General features: G+C 41.2%; 1 protein-coding gene across 6 annotated transcripts in view; it reads right to left on the minus strand.

Moving 5' to 3' along the window:
- Window positions 1-20,508, minus strand: part of CACNA2D3 (calcium voltage-gated channel auxiliary subunit alpha2delta 3) — a 799,126-nt gene that overhangs the window by 439,041 nt on the left and 339,577 nt on the right. For all 6 annotated transcript variants that reach the window (XR_003048003.1, XM_015593665.2, XM_025050813.1 and 3 more), the window contains one exon: window positions 5,050-5,181. Coding sequence is in view for 5 of the 6 variants with exons in the window: in XM_015593665.2 (XP_015449151.1) it covers window positions 5,050-5,181 (132 nt within the window). In the remaining variant the exon portion in view is untranslated. The remainder of the gene's footprint in view (window positions 1-5,049; window positions 5,182-20,508) is intronic.

The raw sequence follows: 20,508 nt of genomic DNA on the forward strand, positions 1-20,508 counted from the left end.
CAATGTAATTCCATGTGTCAAAAAGCTTTAAGACTGCCCATCAAAATTAAGAACTACAATAAATAGCACAATAGAAATCCAAATATCTTTTTGGCCTCTGAATTTACGACTACTTGGCTCTAATCTCCCCTTTTCATAATCGAAGGGTGTCTTAGCCCATTGCTTCTCTTTTCTCTTTAGTGCCATCTCTTTCATAAAACTTCCCCGGCACTACCAATGACAGCCAAGCCATCTCCATAACCCACCACCTGAACAAACACAAACTATCCCATTGCAACTTGGGATTTCTTTTCCCTATCTGAGAGCAAAAAGTCCAGAAAGATGCAGAAAGAAAGGAAGAAAAATAGAGAGGAAGCAGATGTTGCATTTATCCCTAACTGGGTAAGTTTTGCCCAATTCTTTCAACAAACGTTTTTTACTTGGCCCCAAATCCAAAGTTTAAATAAATACCTTCCAATACAACATAAGCTCTAAAATAGCCAGTCTTTAATGAAATGCTAGCTTCCAGCATGAGTTGAGTTGTAGGCAAATTTGTCTTTAAAGTGTCTTCAGAGACACTGGCTGTGCATTCCTCCAGAATAAAAGCTCTTTCATTTAATCAATGCCATCCTCCTTAACAATCTCTTGAGAAATCATTCACTATGATAAATGAATATGTAACAAGAGAGTTGCTATGACAGTTATGAACTATGGCTTTCCTTGATCGTTCATTGACATGGTCCTGTTGAGCTGGTCAAGGAAGAGAACTCCAATATCAAACACACTGTACTGATCGCTAACCCTGAGCTTGGTGAGGAATATGGGCAAGATAATAAACACAAAGTAATGCTGTGCACAGAGCCTACACTTGATGTATTACTAGCTCGTATGAGTCCAAACTTGCAGGGAGCTCTTTACTTAGCCATCTGTCTCCCTCCTCATGGCTATACTATGAATCAGCTCTCACCTTTGTTTGGCACAGAAATCATGACAGAGGATAAAAAAATCAATTCCCTTTGTGATCATCAAGTCTTATATAGGAATGAACTCCCTGTAGGGTGAGAACCACCATGAGAACAAAAGAAAAAAGGGGTGGCTGAAGTATTAACACAATCACCAACTCCCTTTTCCTCTGTTAGTGTGACTTGGGTTTGTTGATCTCTAGGCCTGTTTTCTCATTTGTAAAATAAGAATTACAGTAACTCCAGTTCAGAATCATTGTGAAGATTAAGTCAGGCAATGCTTATATAAGCATCCAGCAGAGTACTCGATAAACAGGGGCCATTATCACTATCATTAGTATGAATGTTAATATTCACAGCAATCCCAAAGGCTTCCAAGGTTGAAATTGAAATTAAAAGAGCTTCGATAAGCCCTGAATAACCAATCCTACAGAGCTCAAAGGCCCTTTAACAGCATTTTATTCTTGGTTCTTGTTGTTGCTCAGAAGTGCCTATCTGAAGTTCTGTTCAGTAAGTCCCTTTTGCAGTACATGCTCTAAAAGTTAAGACCAGTAGTACCTTGGAAATTGGGTATCAGACCATAAAAGTCTTTCTCTACAGAGTTACATTGTTCATCATGGTAGATACTAGCCCCATGTTACTATTTAACTTTAACTTTAAATTAATTAAACATAAATAAAATTCAAATTTTAGTTTCTCATTCTCAGTAGGCACATTTCAAGTGCTCAATAGCCACATGTGGTTGGTGGCTACCATGTTAGACACTACAGATACAGAACATTTCCAACATCGCAGTTGTTGGAAAGTTCTTTTAAATAGCACAACAAAAGTGCTGCCACATGCCCACGGGACATAAGTTGAACTCATAGAGGTCTGTGCAAATCTATGTAGAAATGGACACCATCACAGGTATGCTACTAGGGCGATGCTAACTAAAATTCTCTTTCCAGTAAGAACTTCCTCTCACCTCCGGAAGTTGGGATTGTTGCTCTTTTTCCATGATCCCCCAGCACCTCTATTTCTCCCACCTTAGCATGAAACACACTGTAACATGAGGACCTGTTCGCCTGTCTTTTTCCCTCTGGTGGTCATTGTTCCTTCCTTTGAGTATCCACTCCAGGCAAGGCCACAGTAATCCTGAATAATCCCATGGTTTCAGCTGACTGGTCCTACCCACTGTCCAGTCTCCCTGGCTTCAGCTTGTAGGCATGTGACCCAGATCGGACTAATCCTTGGGCTTTCATCCAAACTACTGAGACAGAGTCTCTCTCTCACCCTCGAACCATAATTGTCCACAGCCATGTTCCCCATCATGAGGAGATCACCTGCTAGTGAAACACATCGGAATAGAAAAAGGTAGAGATGAGAGATTAAAGAAAAAATTCAAAATCCAAATGAAATTGCTGACTACTGGAATCTGGCTGTGTCTCAAAACAGCACACTCCCTAGATTTCAAGTTACATGAGCCAATAAATGTGTCCCTTGCCGGAGCTAGTTGTAACTGGGTTTCTGTCACTTGAAACCAAAACTCCTAATGAATGCATTTCCCCACGAGAGGGAGCTTCATAAGGGCAGAGACCTTTTCTGTCCAGTTCACCATTTTATCCTCAGGGCCCTACACAAAGCATGGAACAAAGCGAGAATTCAAGTGCACTTTTGTAAGAATAAAGAAACAGCCCTTCTGCTTAAGAACACACATGCTTACCACCGATTTATACTATTATACCTAACTCTAAATATGAAACGATGCATCCTGAAAAGAGAAATATCCTAGCAAAAAATGCCCATGGGTCACTTTTCCCATAATCATGTGATGTCCGGGAGACAAGAGATGTACTCTCTCTTCAGAACTGAGCCCTGACATTGATCAGGGCCATGAAAGCCCTTGGGAGGATTGTGACCTATGTCTATGATAACACAGAAAAAAGTACAGAAATTTTACAAAGTCAAAATTCTGTCACAAATGTCGTAAAACTGTAAGCATTTGAGTCAACTGTTCTGACTGATAAAAAATAAAAACATACATCATGAATCTCCTCTATTACATAAACCCTCTATGAGGATTCCCTTTTGTTATAGGCTGATATCTGTGTCCCTCCAAAATTCATATGTTGAAGCCCTAACCCCTATGTGATGGTATTAAGAAGTGTGGCCCTTGGGAGTTAATTAGGTTTAAATAAAGTCAGGAGGGTGGATCCCTTGTGATGGAATCAGCACCCTTTTAGGAAGACTAAGAGACACCAGAGCTTCCTCTCTCTCTACCATGAGAGGACTCAGGGAGAAGGTAACCATCTGAAAGCCAGACGGAGGGCTCTTACCAAGACCCAAATCTGCTGGCACCCAGATCTTGGACTTCCCAGCCTCCAGGACTATGAGAGATAAATGAATGTTGTTTAAACTACTCAGCCTATGATATTTTGTTACGGCAGCCTGAGGTAACTGGTATACCTTCATTTTCAAATGTCCTTAAAACCATAGTTTGAGAACTTCCTGGCAATTGAGAAAACAAATGACCTGTGGTTTATTATCTGTTCCACCTTCATCTAAATGCCACATGGTAAGATGGTAAGATGTCCTTGTGGCTTCCTCAGTGGCTCAGCCACCCACCATGCTTTAATTTCGGCAACATCTGCATTAAATTTACTCTCTGTTGAGTGTATCAAAGCAGATTGCAATTTGGTGACATTGGAACTTTAATAAGCCACTGTTTATTATAATGTTATCTTTAATAAGATGCTTATTGTTTAAATTTCTGTGAACTCCAGGGGGAATCATGCATGCCCTCCTGACCACAGCTCTTGGAAAATGTTGAATCTGACAAAGCAGACATTTGACAGGCAAGTCTCAGGGGACAGATGCTGTGTGTAGGGCAAACAGCTCCACGAGGTGAAGGCTGGAGTCTCTGTGCCTCTTAGTGGGAAGATGTCAGGTGCCTAGACTTACTTAATGAAAACATAAAAGACCCCACTTAATTGTTCCAAGATAATGCAGGGTGTTTTTTCCCTTCTTTTAGGTTTGAGCTTGTTAATTTCTACAGCTGTGTTGTTGGCACAATTGCAGCCTCAAGTCTTGTTTTCACAATTTGTAAGCAAAATTAAAACTTCCCTTTTTAATTAAAATTCAAACTAAGCCAGAATTAAATTCCTATTGCAAAGCAGAGGCCTTGAAAGGCCCCAGAAGAAACACCTGTTCCACAGGCGTGATGGCCAAACTCTGCCAAATGCACTCATTTGAGGATGCTGTTGGTAGCCCTTTGAGGATGGGTTGCTGACATCAGTGATGCTTTACCCATTTCAACCTCTTCTTCCAAGGGCAGTCAGCTCTGGAGTGGGGAAATCTACATTCAAATTTTCCATTTCTTATACTTTTCAGTCAATTTAACTCTGCCCAATTATGACTTGTTCCTTTCTTTGATTAGAAAATAGTATCAGTAATAGTAGTAGTAATAGTAATAAAAGCAAACTCTTGTCCATAAGATTAAATATGGTTTATTTCACACTCCAATTCCCCACTTTTAGTGGCAGCTCTATGAATTACTCTATTGAGAAAGATACTGAAACCACGTACAGGTTCAAATGCCTTGTGCGTGTGCATGTATGTGTGCAAATGCCACATTGCCATTCCTGTCCTGAACTCCAATAGATTTAATAGTTTTTTTTTTAATTGAAGTATAGTTGCCATACAATATTATATTAGTTTCAGGTGTACAACACAGTTACTCAACATTTAAATACCTCACAAATGATTTTCACATTATACAGTAACCATCTGTCACTGTACAAACTTATTACAATACTACTATGTTCCCAATGCTCTATATTACATCCTCATGGCTTACTTATTAAATGACTGGAGTTTTGTACTTCTTAATTCCCTTCACCTATTTTGCCTATGTTCCACCCCCGCCCTCCCCCTGCTACCCTCCGACAACCATCAATTTGTTCTCTGTATCTATATGTCTATTTCTGTTTGGTCTTGTTTGTTCTTTTGGTTTTTAGAACTTTTCATTGTCTCCTAAGGGAAGGGAAAAAAAGTTTATACCTGAACCCTAAAGGAAAACATTACAGGATCATAAACTGAATCATAATCCTTCATGCAGGACACTCACCTGGATACTGCCTGAAGAAGCCCTTTGCACTTCCAAAATACTGCCAAATCAGAGATGGGTCACGGTCAAAATTATCAACAAAAACTTTGTTTAGAGATTCAGACCAATAAACTCCATTGACAATTGCTGGGTCTGGAAAAAAAGAGAGAGAGAGTAGAGGACTGTTACAAACCACAGTGAGATAGAACTTGGCTGGCAGCCTACATAGCTGGCAGTTATCAGCATGCGGACTATCTTGCAGGAAGCCATGCAAAAAGTTATAGCTCTTGAAATGTTTAGCTCTTGGGAATTCCATACATTAGGGCTTCCCCATCCTGCCTGAGCCCTCTAAACCACCCAGGAGCCTCTGTTGACGGCTCCTTACTTGAAAAGCATGTCTTTATATTTGTAACTTTCAATCTCACATAGCCCATAGTTCTAGAGAAAGCAAAGAGAGATCTTAGCACTATTTTCCACCTTTCCCTCTCCTAAGTCAGAACTGAGCATTAAAAATGGGGAAAAAAAATGTGTTTTCTTTCACTGCAGGTACCTTAGCCAACTAGCCTTGTTCCAATTCTCTCCACCTCAGATTAAGAAATTTGCTTTTTTAAATAAATAAATAAATAAATAAATTAGAATTATGTAACTAAATTTCTCTATTTCTTTTGTTCAGCAAAGGATGCACTCCACAAGAGAAGGAACGACCTCGTGTGGTCTTCTGCTACACGCCTTTGACCAGCATATGGCAGAAACTTCAAAAATTTATGGACTGATGAAGAGATGTATGGATGTATGGGCAGATGAATAGATGAATGAGTGGGTGGATGGGTGGGTGGATGGATGGATGGTTGGGTGGGTGGGCGGATGGATGGATGGATCGATGGATGGATGGATGGATGGATAGGTAAAAATGATGGTTGTTCTCCAGATTCCAAGAGACCATCTACTCTTCCGCCTTTCTATTGCATGAGCAAATTTCTTTTCCTAAACCTTGGTAGCTCAAGATAACTCCTTGCCCTCTGTCCACAGATATAAGTTAAGGGCAAAGACACAGAAGGCGAATAAACAGGTATTTCTCACAAACTGTTTTGTGAAAGCAGAGTGGATCACTGAGAATGCTCTGTGACTGTCCACTTGTGTTTTCTTTAACCTCTGAATCTCCTGTTTTAAAATGATGTCGCATCAGCACACTGTTCTAACAGGAGAAATAATTGTCTAGTCCCAGTGTGATGAGGGCAAGAATAACGATAGTATGAACATGTTAATAATTAAGAAGAGGAGAAGAACTTTTGAGTCCTTCCCATGGTGCAGGCGCTGAGCTTATCTTATCTCTCATCACCTCTACCACAGCCCTCCAAGGCAGGTTGCCTTGTATTCCTCCATGCTACACAAGTGGAAACTGAGGACTGGGAGGCTAGGTTCTTTCTTAAAAGCGTGCCACTAGTAAGTGACAAAGCCTCTGATTTGTGTTTTCTGTATTTGTAAAATGAGGATAATAGTGCCCACCTTTAAAGGCTATTTGGAAGTTAAATTGACAGAAAAGGACTAATAGCAAAAGGCAGCCACAAAGTCATCAGTGGAGGTATTCCACTGGCTTGGAGTTTGCGCATCCTCACCAGAGTACCCTCTGGGACTCCGAGTTAGAACAATCCCACTGTGGTATCCTTATTCCAAAGATCCCTCCATACCACACAGTTGGAGGGGTGAGGAGAGATTGGGCCACTCCAGTCCTCAATTCTCATAGCAAAACAATGCGAGAAATGTTCACATAAATTAGGTGCGCTGACAGTGAGATTACTATTGGCATCAGTGCACCCCACACTTCCCCCATACTGTCTGCCCATTGCCAGCTGGCTAGCCACAACATGTTCATCCGGAGAGGTCTGAGGCAGTGCCCACAAAATGGCTCCTGATCCAGTGGGCAGACATAGCATCTTATCTTATTGTCCTATCTCTGACTGCCTTATTTTTTGGGGTCCCCTACTCAGATTCAATAGGCAGTTGGGATTCTGACTCTCAACTTAAGGGTAAATGCTGTAACTCTTGTGGACAATAATAACCACATCATAGGTTAGGAGAGGGAAAAGGACCAATTTAACCTTTTACTGCAAAACAATTTTGAGAAAGACTTTATCATCACAATCCTGGAAAATGGAGCCTTTTATTATTCCTGTCCAAGCTTGACAATAATTATTCTGACTCACTCTCTGCTACAAAAGCCCCTTAAATTAATCCACAAAGATGCAAATAGTGACACGGAAAGATCTTTGGTTCTTGCCTCTCCATCAATGGCCTCAATTATGTTAGCGTCATATAAAAACCTTCCACGATTAGAAGCAAAAATTCCATTTCACTAGCTCACTGTCTCAACATGTTAAGGAGTCTAACAGTTCCCAGTTAGACATTCTTTTTTCTTGAGTGTGGTTTCTTTGAGGGTAGTAAAAGGCTGCCCATGGCTCCAGGTGGTACTGGAAACCTACAATTATACTTTGGGAAACTGTGAGCATATTCAAAAATGCAACAAGAATTGTAGTGGTCTGAGGATCTTTTCACCCATTTCATTTGGACATCATATCTTGCTCAGAAATTATGCCTCTTCAAGAAAAGGGGGCTTCAATTTTCCTAATGCATGGTGAATGAGAAGATAATCACTAAAAGATATGATCTAGTTAAAATGTGAACTGTGCTGCACACACCTATTTGATCAAATATTTGAAATAATACTTCCTCTGGCTTATAAAATAGTCATAGTGCACTGATTCCACAAGCTTGCTTAGCAAGCAAATTAATAGAAGAGAAAATCTCGAATTGCTGTCTATCGTTACCATCACTTGATAGAAAAAAAAGGAAAATGGTGACATGATTAAATGGGGCATTCATGTAAATGTTTAGGTAAAGGGAAAAAAAAAAGACTTAAATTAAAAATGGTTTTCCCAACATCATTGTTAGAGAGTAGAAGTAAAGTAGCCCCTGACGGGTCAGTGCTTCCCACTGTACCCCATGTACCCAGGTCTCCAGCTCCTGCCAACATCTACTGAGGTAGAGGTGAGTGTTATTGGGGTTCGGACAAGCACCCCAACCTGATGTTCCCTCTGTGGTTGCAGAGCAGATTTGCTTCCTTAGGGTCACTGGTGAAAATGACAGCATCCTCTTAATTGCAGGCTTACCTTTTTCTTTATTTGTGCTTTGTTTGGAAATTTGTTTAAAAGCCCCATTTGCTGCATTTAGGATTCTCCAAGAGTCTTAGATTAATCTGAGTTTTGGCTTCTACCTCCACCCTTAATCTTCTTAGGGGGTTAACATACTATATTAGCTTCCTGTGGCTGCTGTAACAAAATACCACAAATTGGGTGGCTTAAAACAACAGAAATTTATTCCAGAGGCAAAAAGTCCAAAATTAAGGTGTTGGCAGGATTGGTTCCTTCTGGAAGCTCTGAGGAAGAATCTGTTCCATGCCTCTCTGCTAGCTTCTGGTGGTTGCCAGCAACTGTTGATGTTTCTTGCCTCGTAGATGCATCACTCCAATTTCTGCCTCCATCTTCACACAGCCTTTCCCCTACGTGCCTCTATGTCAAACCCCTCTCCTTTTTATTTGAAGAAACCAGTCATTAGACTTAGGGTCTACTCTAAATTCAAGATGATCGCCTCTCAAAATCTTTAACTTAATTACATCTGCAAAGACACTATTTCTAAAACAGTTCATATTTGCAGGATGTATTAGATGCCAATATTCAACGCAGTATATGCACTTGTACTCTTTTAATTATCCTATTCAACATACCCATATTTCATGGTTTGTACATATTCTTTTTAAAATCTAAGTTTAATAAATGCAGGCTTTTTATACTGTGAGGGAGGTTTAAAGGACTTCTCCCTTTTCTTCTTTATGGAAACAATTTATATTTTTACATCTGCACTATAATTTTATGAGTTTACCATTCTTCCTGACCTCTGTCAATGGGTCCTACCTGTAATGCACCAAGTTGGATTAAAATCATTTTTCTTAATGTCTAGTGTACATGTCAATGCTCAGCCTTCTGTGCTCAATAAAGAGAATTCCACACAACATGGTCATTTTCCCAATGTTCCTGTCTATTCCTTATCAACTTATTATTTATATTGGTCAATATGAAGTCCAGGAATAGCAGTTCTGCTTCCTGCTTCCTCTATCTTCTGAGAGATTAAATTACCTCTGATGCCAGTCAAAAATTTATCAGATGTTCAGCTCTTAGTAGAACAGACGACTAGCAGATGTTTAGAGAGTAAGAGTCCCACACCACCTTTGTGATCAATTTGCAATTTGTATCTGAAAAGCATCTCACACATCCCTGATCTGTCTTTGTAATGTATCATATAACCCATCAAAAATTCACTTTTGTAGTTTCTTTCTTTTATTTCCACCCAAATAACTGCTCTCACCTGTGCTTTCCCCTCAGTTTCGCACTTTGCTACATTGGGGTCACCTGCTGTTACAGATGGCTAACATTCTCGCGGCACACACCCTCTTACACACACGCACACAACTTTCCATTTCAGTTCTGTATCTTTGAATGAGTAGCCCCTCTTCTCATCATATTTCAGTCACCAATTCCATCCTCCTGAGTCCTGCCTGAGATAATCAGCCACTTGGGTTCAAGCAAATTAATAAATGTAATCATTTAGCACAGCAGTTGGCATATGCAAAATACTCCCCCAAAGAGTGGCTGTTATTTACTCTGCGCATTAGTAAATGAATAAATAAGGTCCCAAGAACTCCCAAATGTATCCCTGTCCTCTACAGTGAGTGTCACTAGGCAGCACCCTAACGGTGCCACGAATGAGTCTGAAACTCAGGCTTTGGGGTTGAATTCCAAGGCTTGAGACCTCATTTAGCATTTTTAGCTAACAGCCTCGGGCTTCTGACTTAACTTCCCTGAGCTCAACAGCCTCATCTGTAGAAGAAGATAGAATGGCCCTCCTTCAAAAGCTGCTGAGACAAGGCACGTAAAGTGCTCAGCAGCAGGATGGCTCTATAACCATCAGCCAGTACCTCCCTAGTTGCATGCAGCTCTGTGGTGAGCCCCCAACCCCCAAGCCCCATCCCAGGGCACCTACTATATCAGGAATCTGCAATGAAACAACAGACAAGGAAGCTGACATTTCAGTCTGAGGAGAGGAGACAATGGACAAATAAATGTGAATTCCAAATAAAAATGGGTATGACAAAGACAATAAAAAGGGATGGCAGGCTTGAGAGTTACTTGTATGGAAAGGGGGATGGGAGTTACTCAAATTGGGCAGTCAAAGATGACCTGTTTAAGCAGAGACCTGAATGCTAAATAGGCATCAGCACAAAAACGCTTAGGCCAACAAGAACATTCTAGGCAAAGAGAACAGCAAGTTCACAAGACCCGAAACCATTGTCTTGAGGAATGGCAAGTCAAAGAATGTTGCTGGGGCCTTGAAGGCAAGGGAGAGAGATACAAAATGGGATGGAGAGGTGGGCAGGGCCACAGTGAGGATTTCAGCAGATCAGCCAAGTTTCTTGCCAAGCACACATTTTCTGAGACATAATCTGTGCTCCATTAGAGCCAAGGCCTATCAAGCTTTTATTCATGGTTCCAAAATCTATTTTCTCTTCTGAAATCTACAGGGAGCATAGCCTACTTCCTCTTTCCAGAGCACACCCTTCAAGCAATCAGGATCTTCATGGATGCCTTAATACTTGAGTTTCCTCTCCAGACCTCAAAGTCATCTGATACACACTCCATCTTTTTTCTCAATATCATTTACTCTCCAGTGAATTAGCCGCACTGTACTAATTTAAATTTGCCATTTTCTACCATAAAATATGGGTCAATTTCTAGAGAATCTGAATATACTTGAGAAATTATAGGCTGATATACAATTACAAACTACTGTTACCCAAAAACCATTGTTTGAAGGAAAGGGACTGGGTTCAGCTTCAACTGATTTTTGAAATGTGGCCTTTGTAAAGGTGTTTCCTGCCTTGAACAAGGTTGCGGGAAGGATCTCAGGCTTTCCTAAAGGTCTTTGAAGGTGTGTATCTCCTGAATATGGGATTGCACCCAGCACAGGGAGAGGGTCTCAGCCCACACAGGAGTTTTCCTTAGTGCTGCATGTTGGACTAGATTCAAGAGGAGAATGGCTGGATAGTTTTCATGTCTCTCATTTCAGCAAGTAAATGACATCGCTCCCATTCATTCTAAATAGATCATAGATTAAATAATGAATAGTTTCAATGTTAATTATCAAGCACTTATATGTATTGGAAAATAGCCCTTAATGTGTGTTGAATTATAAAGTAGGTTTATTTGCCAAACATTTACCCTTCCTCTAAACTTAGTGATGTGCTAGATATTAAAAGCAGGTTTCACATTTAATTCACAAAGCTGGAGACAATTTCTGGCAGCCCTGGGATGAGAGGGACAAGGAGGACTCATGGCCCAATGCTGAACCACTATAGACAGGGCTGGGAATCAATAAGGTAAATAGACACACACACACACACACACACACACACACACACACACACACACACATACACACCCACACACACACACACACCCCTACCAGTTTGGCAAATCATAGAGAGTGCTCTAGACTCTCTCAGCTGGATGTCTCAGTATGCTACACTTCACAGTTAATTCCCAAGTGAGATTTCACGTCGATGACTAAACCTATTTATTTTTGCCTTAAATATATAAGCTTTAAAGAGTCCTTCTCCTTAACATATTTTAAATTTTATGGAGAATCTTCCTCTTTGTCACTCCTTAGCCTTCTGGAATAACCCATTCTCAAGTCTTTATCGGAGATATTAAAAAGAAGAACATTATATAATAGAAACAAAAATAATGATGATGATGATAATGATAATGATGATAATGGCAGCAGAGCTTGCCATTTCTCGAACATTTACAATGTGCCATGCACTATGCAGGACCCTTTCCAGGCAGTTACAAATTATTCTTCCTAGCACCATTTTACAGATGAGAAAATTGATCCTCAGAGCACTTGAGGAAGTCCATTCCCCAAGTACATGACCTTCCCCAAGATAGATATTAGCTAAATTCCTGGTCTAAGCAAATTAGGTGGAAGAAGACTTAAAGAGAGACTTGAACGCTATTTACTGCCTATCAGACAGTAAATAGGGGATAGGAGGATGGAGTTGCACTGCAGGTAAAATCTAGACACTAGGTAACAGGTGGCTCAGAGCAGGCTGTCTGCCCCCATCTGTCAACAAATAAATCGGGTAGTGCCTGGAGGAAGAGGCTGAGATTAGACTCTCTTTGAGCCCTAACGTGGTAGCTTTGCACCTAATGCGTAGGATACATGCATGAAAGAGGACATGGTAGATGAAGATAAAGTAGTGCTAGGGACCAATACAGGACTCTTCTGTAAGAGCTCCCTAGTGCATCCCCCTCAGAATCTCTGCTGCAAAGATGCCAGTGAGGCTATTTCATTACCATCAGCATTTAGATTTGGGGCCTGCTTATAGAGGGGAATTTGACAAAGCATAAAATCTTGGATACAAGACTCTAGAGTGAGGATAAGCACAACTCAAGGGGCTTCTGATTCTAAAATGGCATTCAATAAATTGTAGTTAAGCTGGTATTCACTAATGTAAATCACCTTGTTTGATTTCTGATCAAGATGGTGGAGAAGGTAAACACCACTCACTCTGTCTCAGGACCACATTGAAATTACAACAAAACTTCAGAACAACCATCATGGAGAATCACCTGAAGAGTAGCTGAATACAAGTCCTATAACTAATGATATACAGAAGAAACCACCTCAAGACTGATAGGAAAGCCAGAGATGTAGAATGGGCTGGTCCCACATCCACATATGGTAGTTAAAAATCAGTAGGGATAGCTTAGCTGCAGAGGTTCCCTCTAGGGAGTGAGGAGTCGCAGCTCCAAACCAGGCTCCCCAGCCCAGGATTCCACAACTTCTGGCTTTGAAAACCAGTGGAGATTGTGGCCAAGTGAGATAGAGGGCAGCTAGAGCCCCAGGCATTCCTATTAAAGGGCCCACACATGGACTTCCTTGCTGATAAACTCACTTGTTCTGAGGTCCATTGCTGGAGCTCAAAAGACACCAGAGACACACAGGAAGGAAAGGAGTTGTCTGGCTTCAGGGCAAGGGCTGGATGGGCAGCTTTCTCCCAGACAAAAATGTTGGCAGAAGCCATTGTTCCTTTATTGAGCACTCTTCCCAGCCTGCACGTGGAGGTGGGTGCCAAGTCTGAGTCTCTAACAACCTAGCTAATATCATTTTCCCTGCCCTGGTGACTCCCTGAGAAACTGCCCCACCCAACTTGCATGCCCACCCAAGTTGCTTCCAGTGGCTTTTTCATACAAATAACCTGTCTTGGATTGTGCTGCAGACATTCCTAAAGTCTCTCAAAGGTTCACAAACCCCGAACAAGCAGTATCTGGCCTAGGCATGCCCAGTACCTCTGGCTGAGCAGCCCTAACCCCAACAATGGCCTCAGCGGGCCTCAGTTTGAGGTTTGGCCTCTCCCAGGCACCTCCAAACTCAGTGTGAGTGGCAGCCATCTGCAGATTGTTTTGTGGTTCATGTCAAGTGGTTTGAGGCAGGGCACAGGATGTGGCTGAACTTGGCCTGGGGCAGGACCCCTCCCAAGAGGCTCAGGAATTGATCTACCTAGTGTCCAGGCTTCGGACTCAGCCAGAGCACTACCCGGCCACCTCCCCAGACAAGACACCCAAAGAGAAGACTGAGCAGGCACCAGAGCCCTACTAAAGTGAATCCTGCTTTATAGGGTCACCCCCTCTACTGTAGTAACAACCAGTTCTCACAACCAATCAACCCAATGGTCAATTTCTCCCATTGACATGCAAATAGCAACCAAGGCTCAACTAAAACAGGAAATCATACAAAACCCACACAAGGAATGGACCTGCAGCACCCAAGTCAGGTGACCAGAGAGTCTGTGTCACTGGGCCCCACAGGACACTTATTACATAAAGCTACTCTACTAACACCAGCAGATATAGCAACCTTACCTAATACATGGAACAAATACAGAGAGGCAGCCAAAATGGAAAGACAAAACACATATTCCAAATGAAAGAACAGAACAAAGCTCCAGAAAAAAAACTAAACAAAATGGAGACCGGCAATCTACCGGATGCAGAGTTCAAAACACTAGTTATAAGGAAGATAAATGACCTCAGTGAGAACTTCAACAAAGAAATAGGAAACATAAAAATGGAGATATAAAACATGAAAAAGAACCAGTCAAAATGAAGAATGCAATAACTTCAATAAAGAATTGCATTAGAGGGAATCAACAGTACATTAGATAAGGCAGAGAACTGAATCAGCAATTTGGAAGATATGGTAGCAGAAAATATCCAATCAGAGAAGGAAAATAAAAAAGAATCCCCCCAAATGAGAATAGTTTAAAGGGACTCTGGGACAACATCAAGGATAGCAACATTCGCATCACATCATTGGGGTACCAGAAGAAGAGAGAGAACAAAGAATTAAAAACCTATCTGAAGAAGTGATGATGGAAAACTTCCCTAATCTGGTGACAGGAATAGACATACAAGCCCAGGAAGTGCAGAGTCCAAAACAAGATGAATCCAAAGAGGTTCACACCAAGATACATCATAATTAAAATGCCAAAGGTTAACAATAAAGAATCTTAAAAGCAACAAGAGAAAAGCAGTTAGTTACCTACAAGGGAGCTCTCATAAGATAGTCAGCTGATATCCCAACAGAAAATTTGCAGGCCAGAAGGGATCAGCAGGACATATTCAAACTAATGAAAAGCAAGTACCTACAATCAAGATTACCCTACCAAGCAAACTATCATTTAGAATCGAAGGACAGACAAGTTTGGTGGTTTGGTGGTGATGAACATCTTTAGCTTCTTCCCAGTCGAGAAGAAGCTAAAGGAGTTCGTCACCACCGAATCAGTATTAAAGAAGACAAAAAAATTTAAAAAATGAGATAAAAATATGAATAATAAAATGGCAATATCATATATACATCAACAATTAATTTAAATGTAAATGGATTAAATGTACCAGTCAAAAGGTATAAATAGGGTGGCTGAATGGATAAGAAAACAAGACCCTTACATAGGCTGCTTACAAGAAACTCACTTCAGTTCAAAAGATACACAAAGACTGAAAGTAAAGAGATAGAAAAACATATTTCATCAAAATGGGTACAAACAAACAAGCTGGGATAGTAACCAGACAAAACAGACTTTAAAACAAAAGCTATAACGAAAGATAAAGAAGGACCTAGCTTTCCACTCTTGGGTATTTATCCAAAGAAGACCAAAACAAGATTTTGAAGGGGCATGTGCATTTATATGTTCCTTGCAGCATTATTTACAATAGCCAAGATATGAAGCCAACCTGGATATCTGTCAATGGATGAATGAATAAAGAAAAGGTGGTTCAGGTATATAATGGAATATTACTCAGCCAAAAGAAGAATGAAGTCTTGCCATCTGCAACAATATGGATGGACCCTGAGGTATTGTGAGTGGAGTAAGTCAGACAGAGAAAGACAAATGTCATATGATTTCACTTATATGTGGAATCTAAACAAAATAAATAAAATGTAAACAAACTCACAGATACAGAGAACATTTTGATGGTTGCTAGAAGGGAGGAGGACTGGGAGTATGAAAAAGAAGGGATCAAGGAGTACAAATTGGTAGATACAAAATAGTCATGGGGCTATAAAATACAGATAAGGAATATAGTCAATAATATTGTAGTAACTATGTATGATGTCAGACAGGTACTAGGTTTATTGAGGTGATCATTTCATAAGTTGTATAAATGTCTAATCACTGTTGTACATCTGAAACTAATGTTGTATGTCAACTGTAATTAAAAAGTTAAAAAATTATTTTAAAAAACCCTGATATGTGATATTTCCCCACATTTATTAGGTCTCTAATAAAAAGCTGAAGAACCAGAGCCTACCTCCTTCCTGAGGTTTTTCTCTGGTTAGAAAGGGAATAAGACTTATCTTGGATAAGTTTGGAGATGGGGTGAGCACAGAGTCACCCTTTTCCACCAATGAGTACTAGAACACCAGCCTTGCAAGACTCTTACAGTGGTTCCCTGGTACTCAGCATCCCACTTTCAAATCCATGCTAAATACCACAGCCAGACAGCCTACCCTGCTCCAGAAGTATCAGTAGCTCCTACTAACCCATCACACAGCTACTAAACACCATTGCCTGGTGCTCCGAGCCACTCTGATCTGGCCCAGGATCCTTTTTGAAATTCATTTCCCCTCCAGCTGCCAACGTACACCCACATCAGCACCCTGGCCAATCACACTGAAGCATTTACTTTCTCCTAATTGTTTTATTTATTGAACCTATTACTACTGCCATTGGAGAAACCACTTAAAAAGTTACATCATATTTTCTAATATCTCCAGAAGCATTTAGCACTTGTACTGGATGTAGTATGCATTTTTTTATTCATTCAGAAAATATTTGCTGAATATCCACTATGTCACCAGACACTATGATAGGATTTGCGGATAAAGCAGTAGACATAACCAGACCTGGCCTTTAATCTAATGGAGCATACAGTCCATGGGAGAAGCAGTCAACCCAATAATTATCTAATTACATGTAAAATTACAGTTGTAATTAGTATAAGAAAGGGCAGAACGTGATGTTAGGAAACATGTTCTTGGGAAAGGTCTTATTTATACAACATCGATCAAGGTGGAATCTGCAGAATGAATAGGCATTAAAAGTAGGATGGAGGCAGAGTGTTCCTGGAAGAGCCAACTGCAAGTTTAAATACCAGTAATACAAATAACAAAAAGGAGACTGGGGTGGGAGGGGTTGTGGGCACCTCGTAAGGCCTTGAAGACCACAGTCTATAGTCTGTTCCTAATCTCAAGAGTAATGAAGGAAGGTTGGAAGAGAAGACAGGTACACAATTAAGCAAAAGCAGATGAGCCAGGGTAGAGGGAGAGTTGAGAGGCTCTTGAAATCACTCTAGGAGGATATAACATTCCTGCACTAGAGTGGCAGAGTGAGAGAAGCCAGTGTTATCTAGAGAGAACATGCTCACCAAACACATGCTGGTCCAGGTTTTGCATTCTGAAGGCAGGCATTTATGCCATGGGTAGAAGCTCTCTTCTGCATCATCCTAGCATCCAAACGAAAAGTCTCCAATAGCAGGGAGCCTGGACAATAGTACTCCAGAGTACTTCACCATGGAGGAAATAGCTCAAAGGGAGCTGGCATGCTCCTTAGATCACACCCAAATGTAAAAAAAAAAAAAAAAAAATCTATCAATGACAACAGGGAAGAGTTTGACCCCAAAAGGCTGGATTGTCCCAGATTTGTTAACACCTATTTCTCTATGGAAATAATCCTGAGAATGGACATCCTTCCCAGTTATTTTTGCAATGTGTCTCTATTGATAGAAATTATTCATTAGCAGCATGAAAGAAGAGAAATAAGAAAAATAAATCCTTGACTACTCACATCTGGGTATTGGAAATCTCCAGCTAGCCTCTCTTGCTAAGTGCGGCTATGTGCCCACACAATGCCAACTGCCCCACACCCCTCATTCTCCAACATGCTCACTGCTCCTGGAAAGGTCCACACTGTTTTCTCAAGGATGAGGGAACCAAGGTCCAGGGAGGGGACAGACATGTAAGCCAGTGAGGAACCAGGTTGCCCTTTTATCTAAATTGTTCCTCAGAGAAGGGTGGTGCAGGGATGTGAGATGGGAGGTGGGGCAGGGCTCTGAGCCTTTGAGCCCGGTGCCTCTATCCCAAACACACTCTCCATCAAAATAAAGCCAAATAAACTTATTCATTCAGTCAACAAGCACCTAAAAATATCTAGGTTATGTGAAGGCTTGTCCTATATTCCATTGGGGGGTGGGGGGCGGAGGGAAAAAAAAGCACACAATGAAGCAGTTCTGGAGAAAACAGACATGACAAGTCACACACGATAAAGGACAACAGCCAGTTAGAGAATATATAGCTGCCATGATTCAATAAGAACCTATTCCTGATACTCACTCAGAAAGTCTCTTCTCATTTCAACCTTTCAGAAGAGAGAAAGAAATTTAAAGTCCTTCCTTCCATCTTCCAGACAGGCCTGGCCTCCAGTAAAATATGATTTTGTGAGCCCGCCATCTGTGCTGATGCTATCAGTTTTTTATTGATATTTAATATAAACGTAGCCCCAAGGCTAGCAGGTACCGTGACAGGGTCTGAAATATAATTGCCAGGCAACTGTATAAATGCATGTAGCAATTAAGGAGCTGTCAGGGATACTGCTGGTGTGAAGACACAGAGCTGCAGGCTGGACAAAGGAAGATGATTTTGAGCAGGGAGGCTGAGGGAGCCAAGGGCTATGAGGAGGAAACAAGGCAGCATATGTACACATCACAACTGCCTCAGGGACAGAAATCACATGCAGGGAGATAAGTGGATTATGGACATATGAAAAGGAAAATAGAGCCAAATTTAACTTCGCTGTTTGCTTTCAATACTCAAAGGCCAAGAACTGACTCTCGTACCTCTGTTGTGAGATTTATATTGTAGATAAAACACGAAGCCTTGAGTGTGGCTTTCTAAAGGGGGCCGGGTCGGGGCACATGAAGGTGGAATGACGTGAAATGGGGGCATGAAAAGGAACTTGTATTCTGCACTGCTTCCTAAGAGCTGTTGCAGTGGTACCAGCCTGAACAACTGGCTTGTGGGTGAGAAAGAGGGTGAATGGAAATGAAAGGTGAGTTCTGAGTGAGGAAGAAGGGAAGATGTGCCAACCAGAGGGTAAGGTCCAACAGAAGGGTGATTTGAGGTAAGGCCTTGTGGAAGACCAAAGAATGCCTTTGTGACGTGACATGTTCCAGTTGCAAGTCCTACCCACACCTATGCTGTCATTGATTTAACAAGCAACATAGTGGTGGTGGGGATGTGGATGGTCATGGTGATAGAGGTGTAGATACAGTCTCCTCCCTGTACTAGGATCTCTTGTCTTCTTCTGTGATGCCCCAGAGCCTTGGTTTTTGTGACTGGAAGAGGTGGGGTGAGGAAGGGAGTGCTGGCTAATGCATGACCTGGGTTTGGGGATCAGAATGACCAGGTCTAATAACAAGATCTCTGTGCCTTAATTTGCTTTTCAATTCCTATGAGAGAAGCACCCCTTTTCAAATGGAATGCTACTGCCTGAGATCTAGGCTACAAAGAGCCAATGGGGTAATAGACTTAAAAAATCTTTATTTCCTCTTTCTTGAAGGAAAAGAATGGATAGAAAGAGGCTAATGCTCTGCCCTCACCCCCTCCAAACACAAACACACACACGCAAACACACACACATGCCACAACCCATCTTAGGTGATGTAGCACACAAAGAAACTTTTAAAGTCTTTACTAGTTGTGTATTTCATGATGTTAGAGAAATTTTAATCAACACATCAAACACATGGATAATCAGATTATTGCACAGAATGAGGCTAAATTTATTTTGGTAAAAATGAGTGACTTAATTTAAAGGAAAGCATTAGGTAAGCACACAGGTGTTGAGCAGGAACAGATGAAGTCACAAGGGTGGTACATGAATGACGGGCTAGAGAAATGCAGCTCTAGCGATTCAAAGCAGCAATGCTCATCATCTCCTCCCATGGTTTCCCTCCCAGGTAACTCACACTGAACCTTAACAGTGTCTAGACCAGTGTGTGGGATGGCAGGTGGCATATGAACACATTCCTTGAATAAAGAAAATCAAGTATTTTTCTTTAATAAAATCTATGCCTTCCTGTTCTAAAACTGATGAACTCCTGAAGCCATTCAGCCCCAAAGATATGAAAAATGTAGATATGGTCATACAGCAAAGGGCATTTCTAACTCTTTGCCCCCAGAAGCATGTAAGCAGAAGTCGGAAGTAGGGCAGAGAAAGTGCAGAAGGATGCTCTAAGAAGCAGACAATGTTCTCTGCAAGTAAACTGTAGCGAAGACCCGCCCTCTCACAGACCTCTGGGGAGGAAGCCAATTTTGAGCTGAGGTGGCTTTGATGGGTATGGCACTAGGAGACTGGGTTCACATGGCTAGAACACTATAAGAAATTGCTTTTGATGCCCAATTTCATATGAATATCTACAGGTCATAAAACCCCTTGATTGTATCACTGGAAGTTCAAACTGCTCCCACGGAACATGATACACACTAGGAATAATGCCAGCTTCTAATAATATTGGCTAAAAACTAGTAACAAAAAGGCTCCAGCCATCTTTCCACCAGATCTCACTCACAAATTCTTTTATCAACTATTTCTTTGGCTTGTCGAATAGCAGCAGTTGGGCCAAATTAACTGAGACCAAATGATTGAATTTATGGACCTTCAGTAGCTGGTGCACCTGAGGCCTAGTAGCAGGGACCAGTCAGTGCTTGAAGGTCCTTCCTCTTGTCACATAATGGCTCATGAAAAAA

The sequence above is a fragment of the Pteropus alecto genome, unplaced genomic scaffold, assembly GCF_000325575.1.
Source record: "Pteropus alecto unplaced genomic scaffold, ASM32557v1 scaffold75, whole genome shotgun sequence".
Taxonomy (NCBI): domain Eukaryota; kingdom Metazoa; phylum Chordata; class Mammalia; order Chiroptera; family Pteropodidae; genus Pteropus; species Pteropus alecto.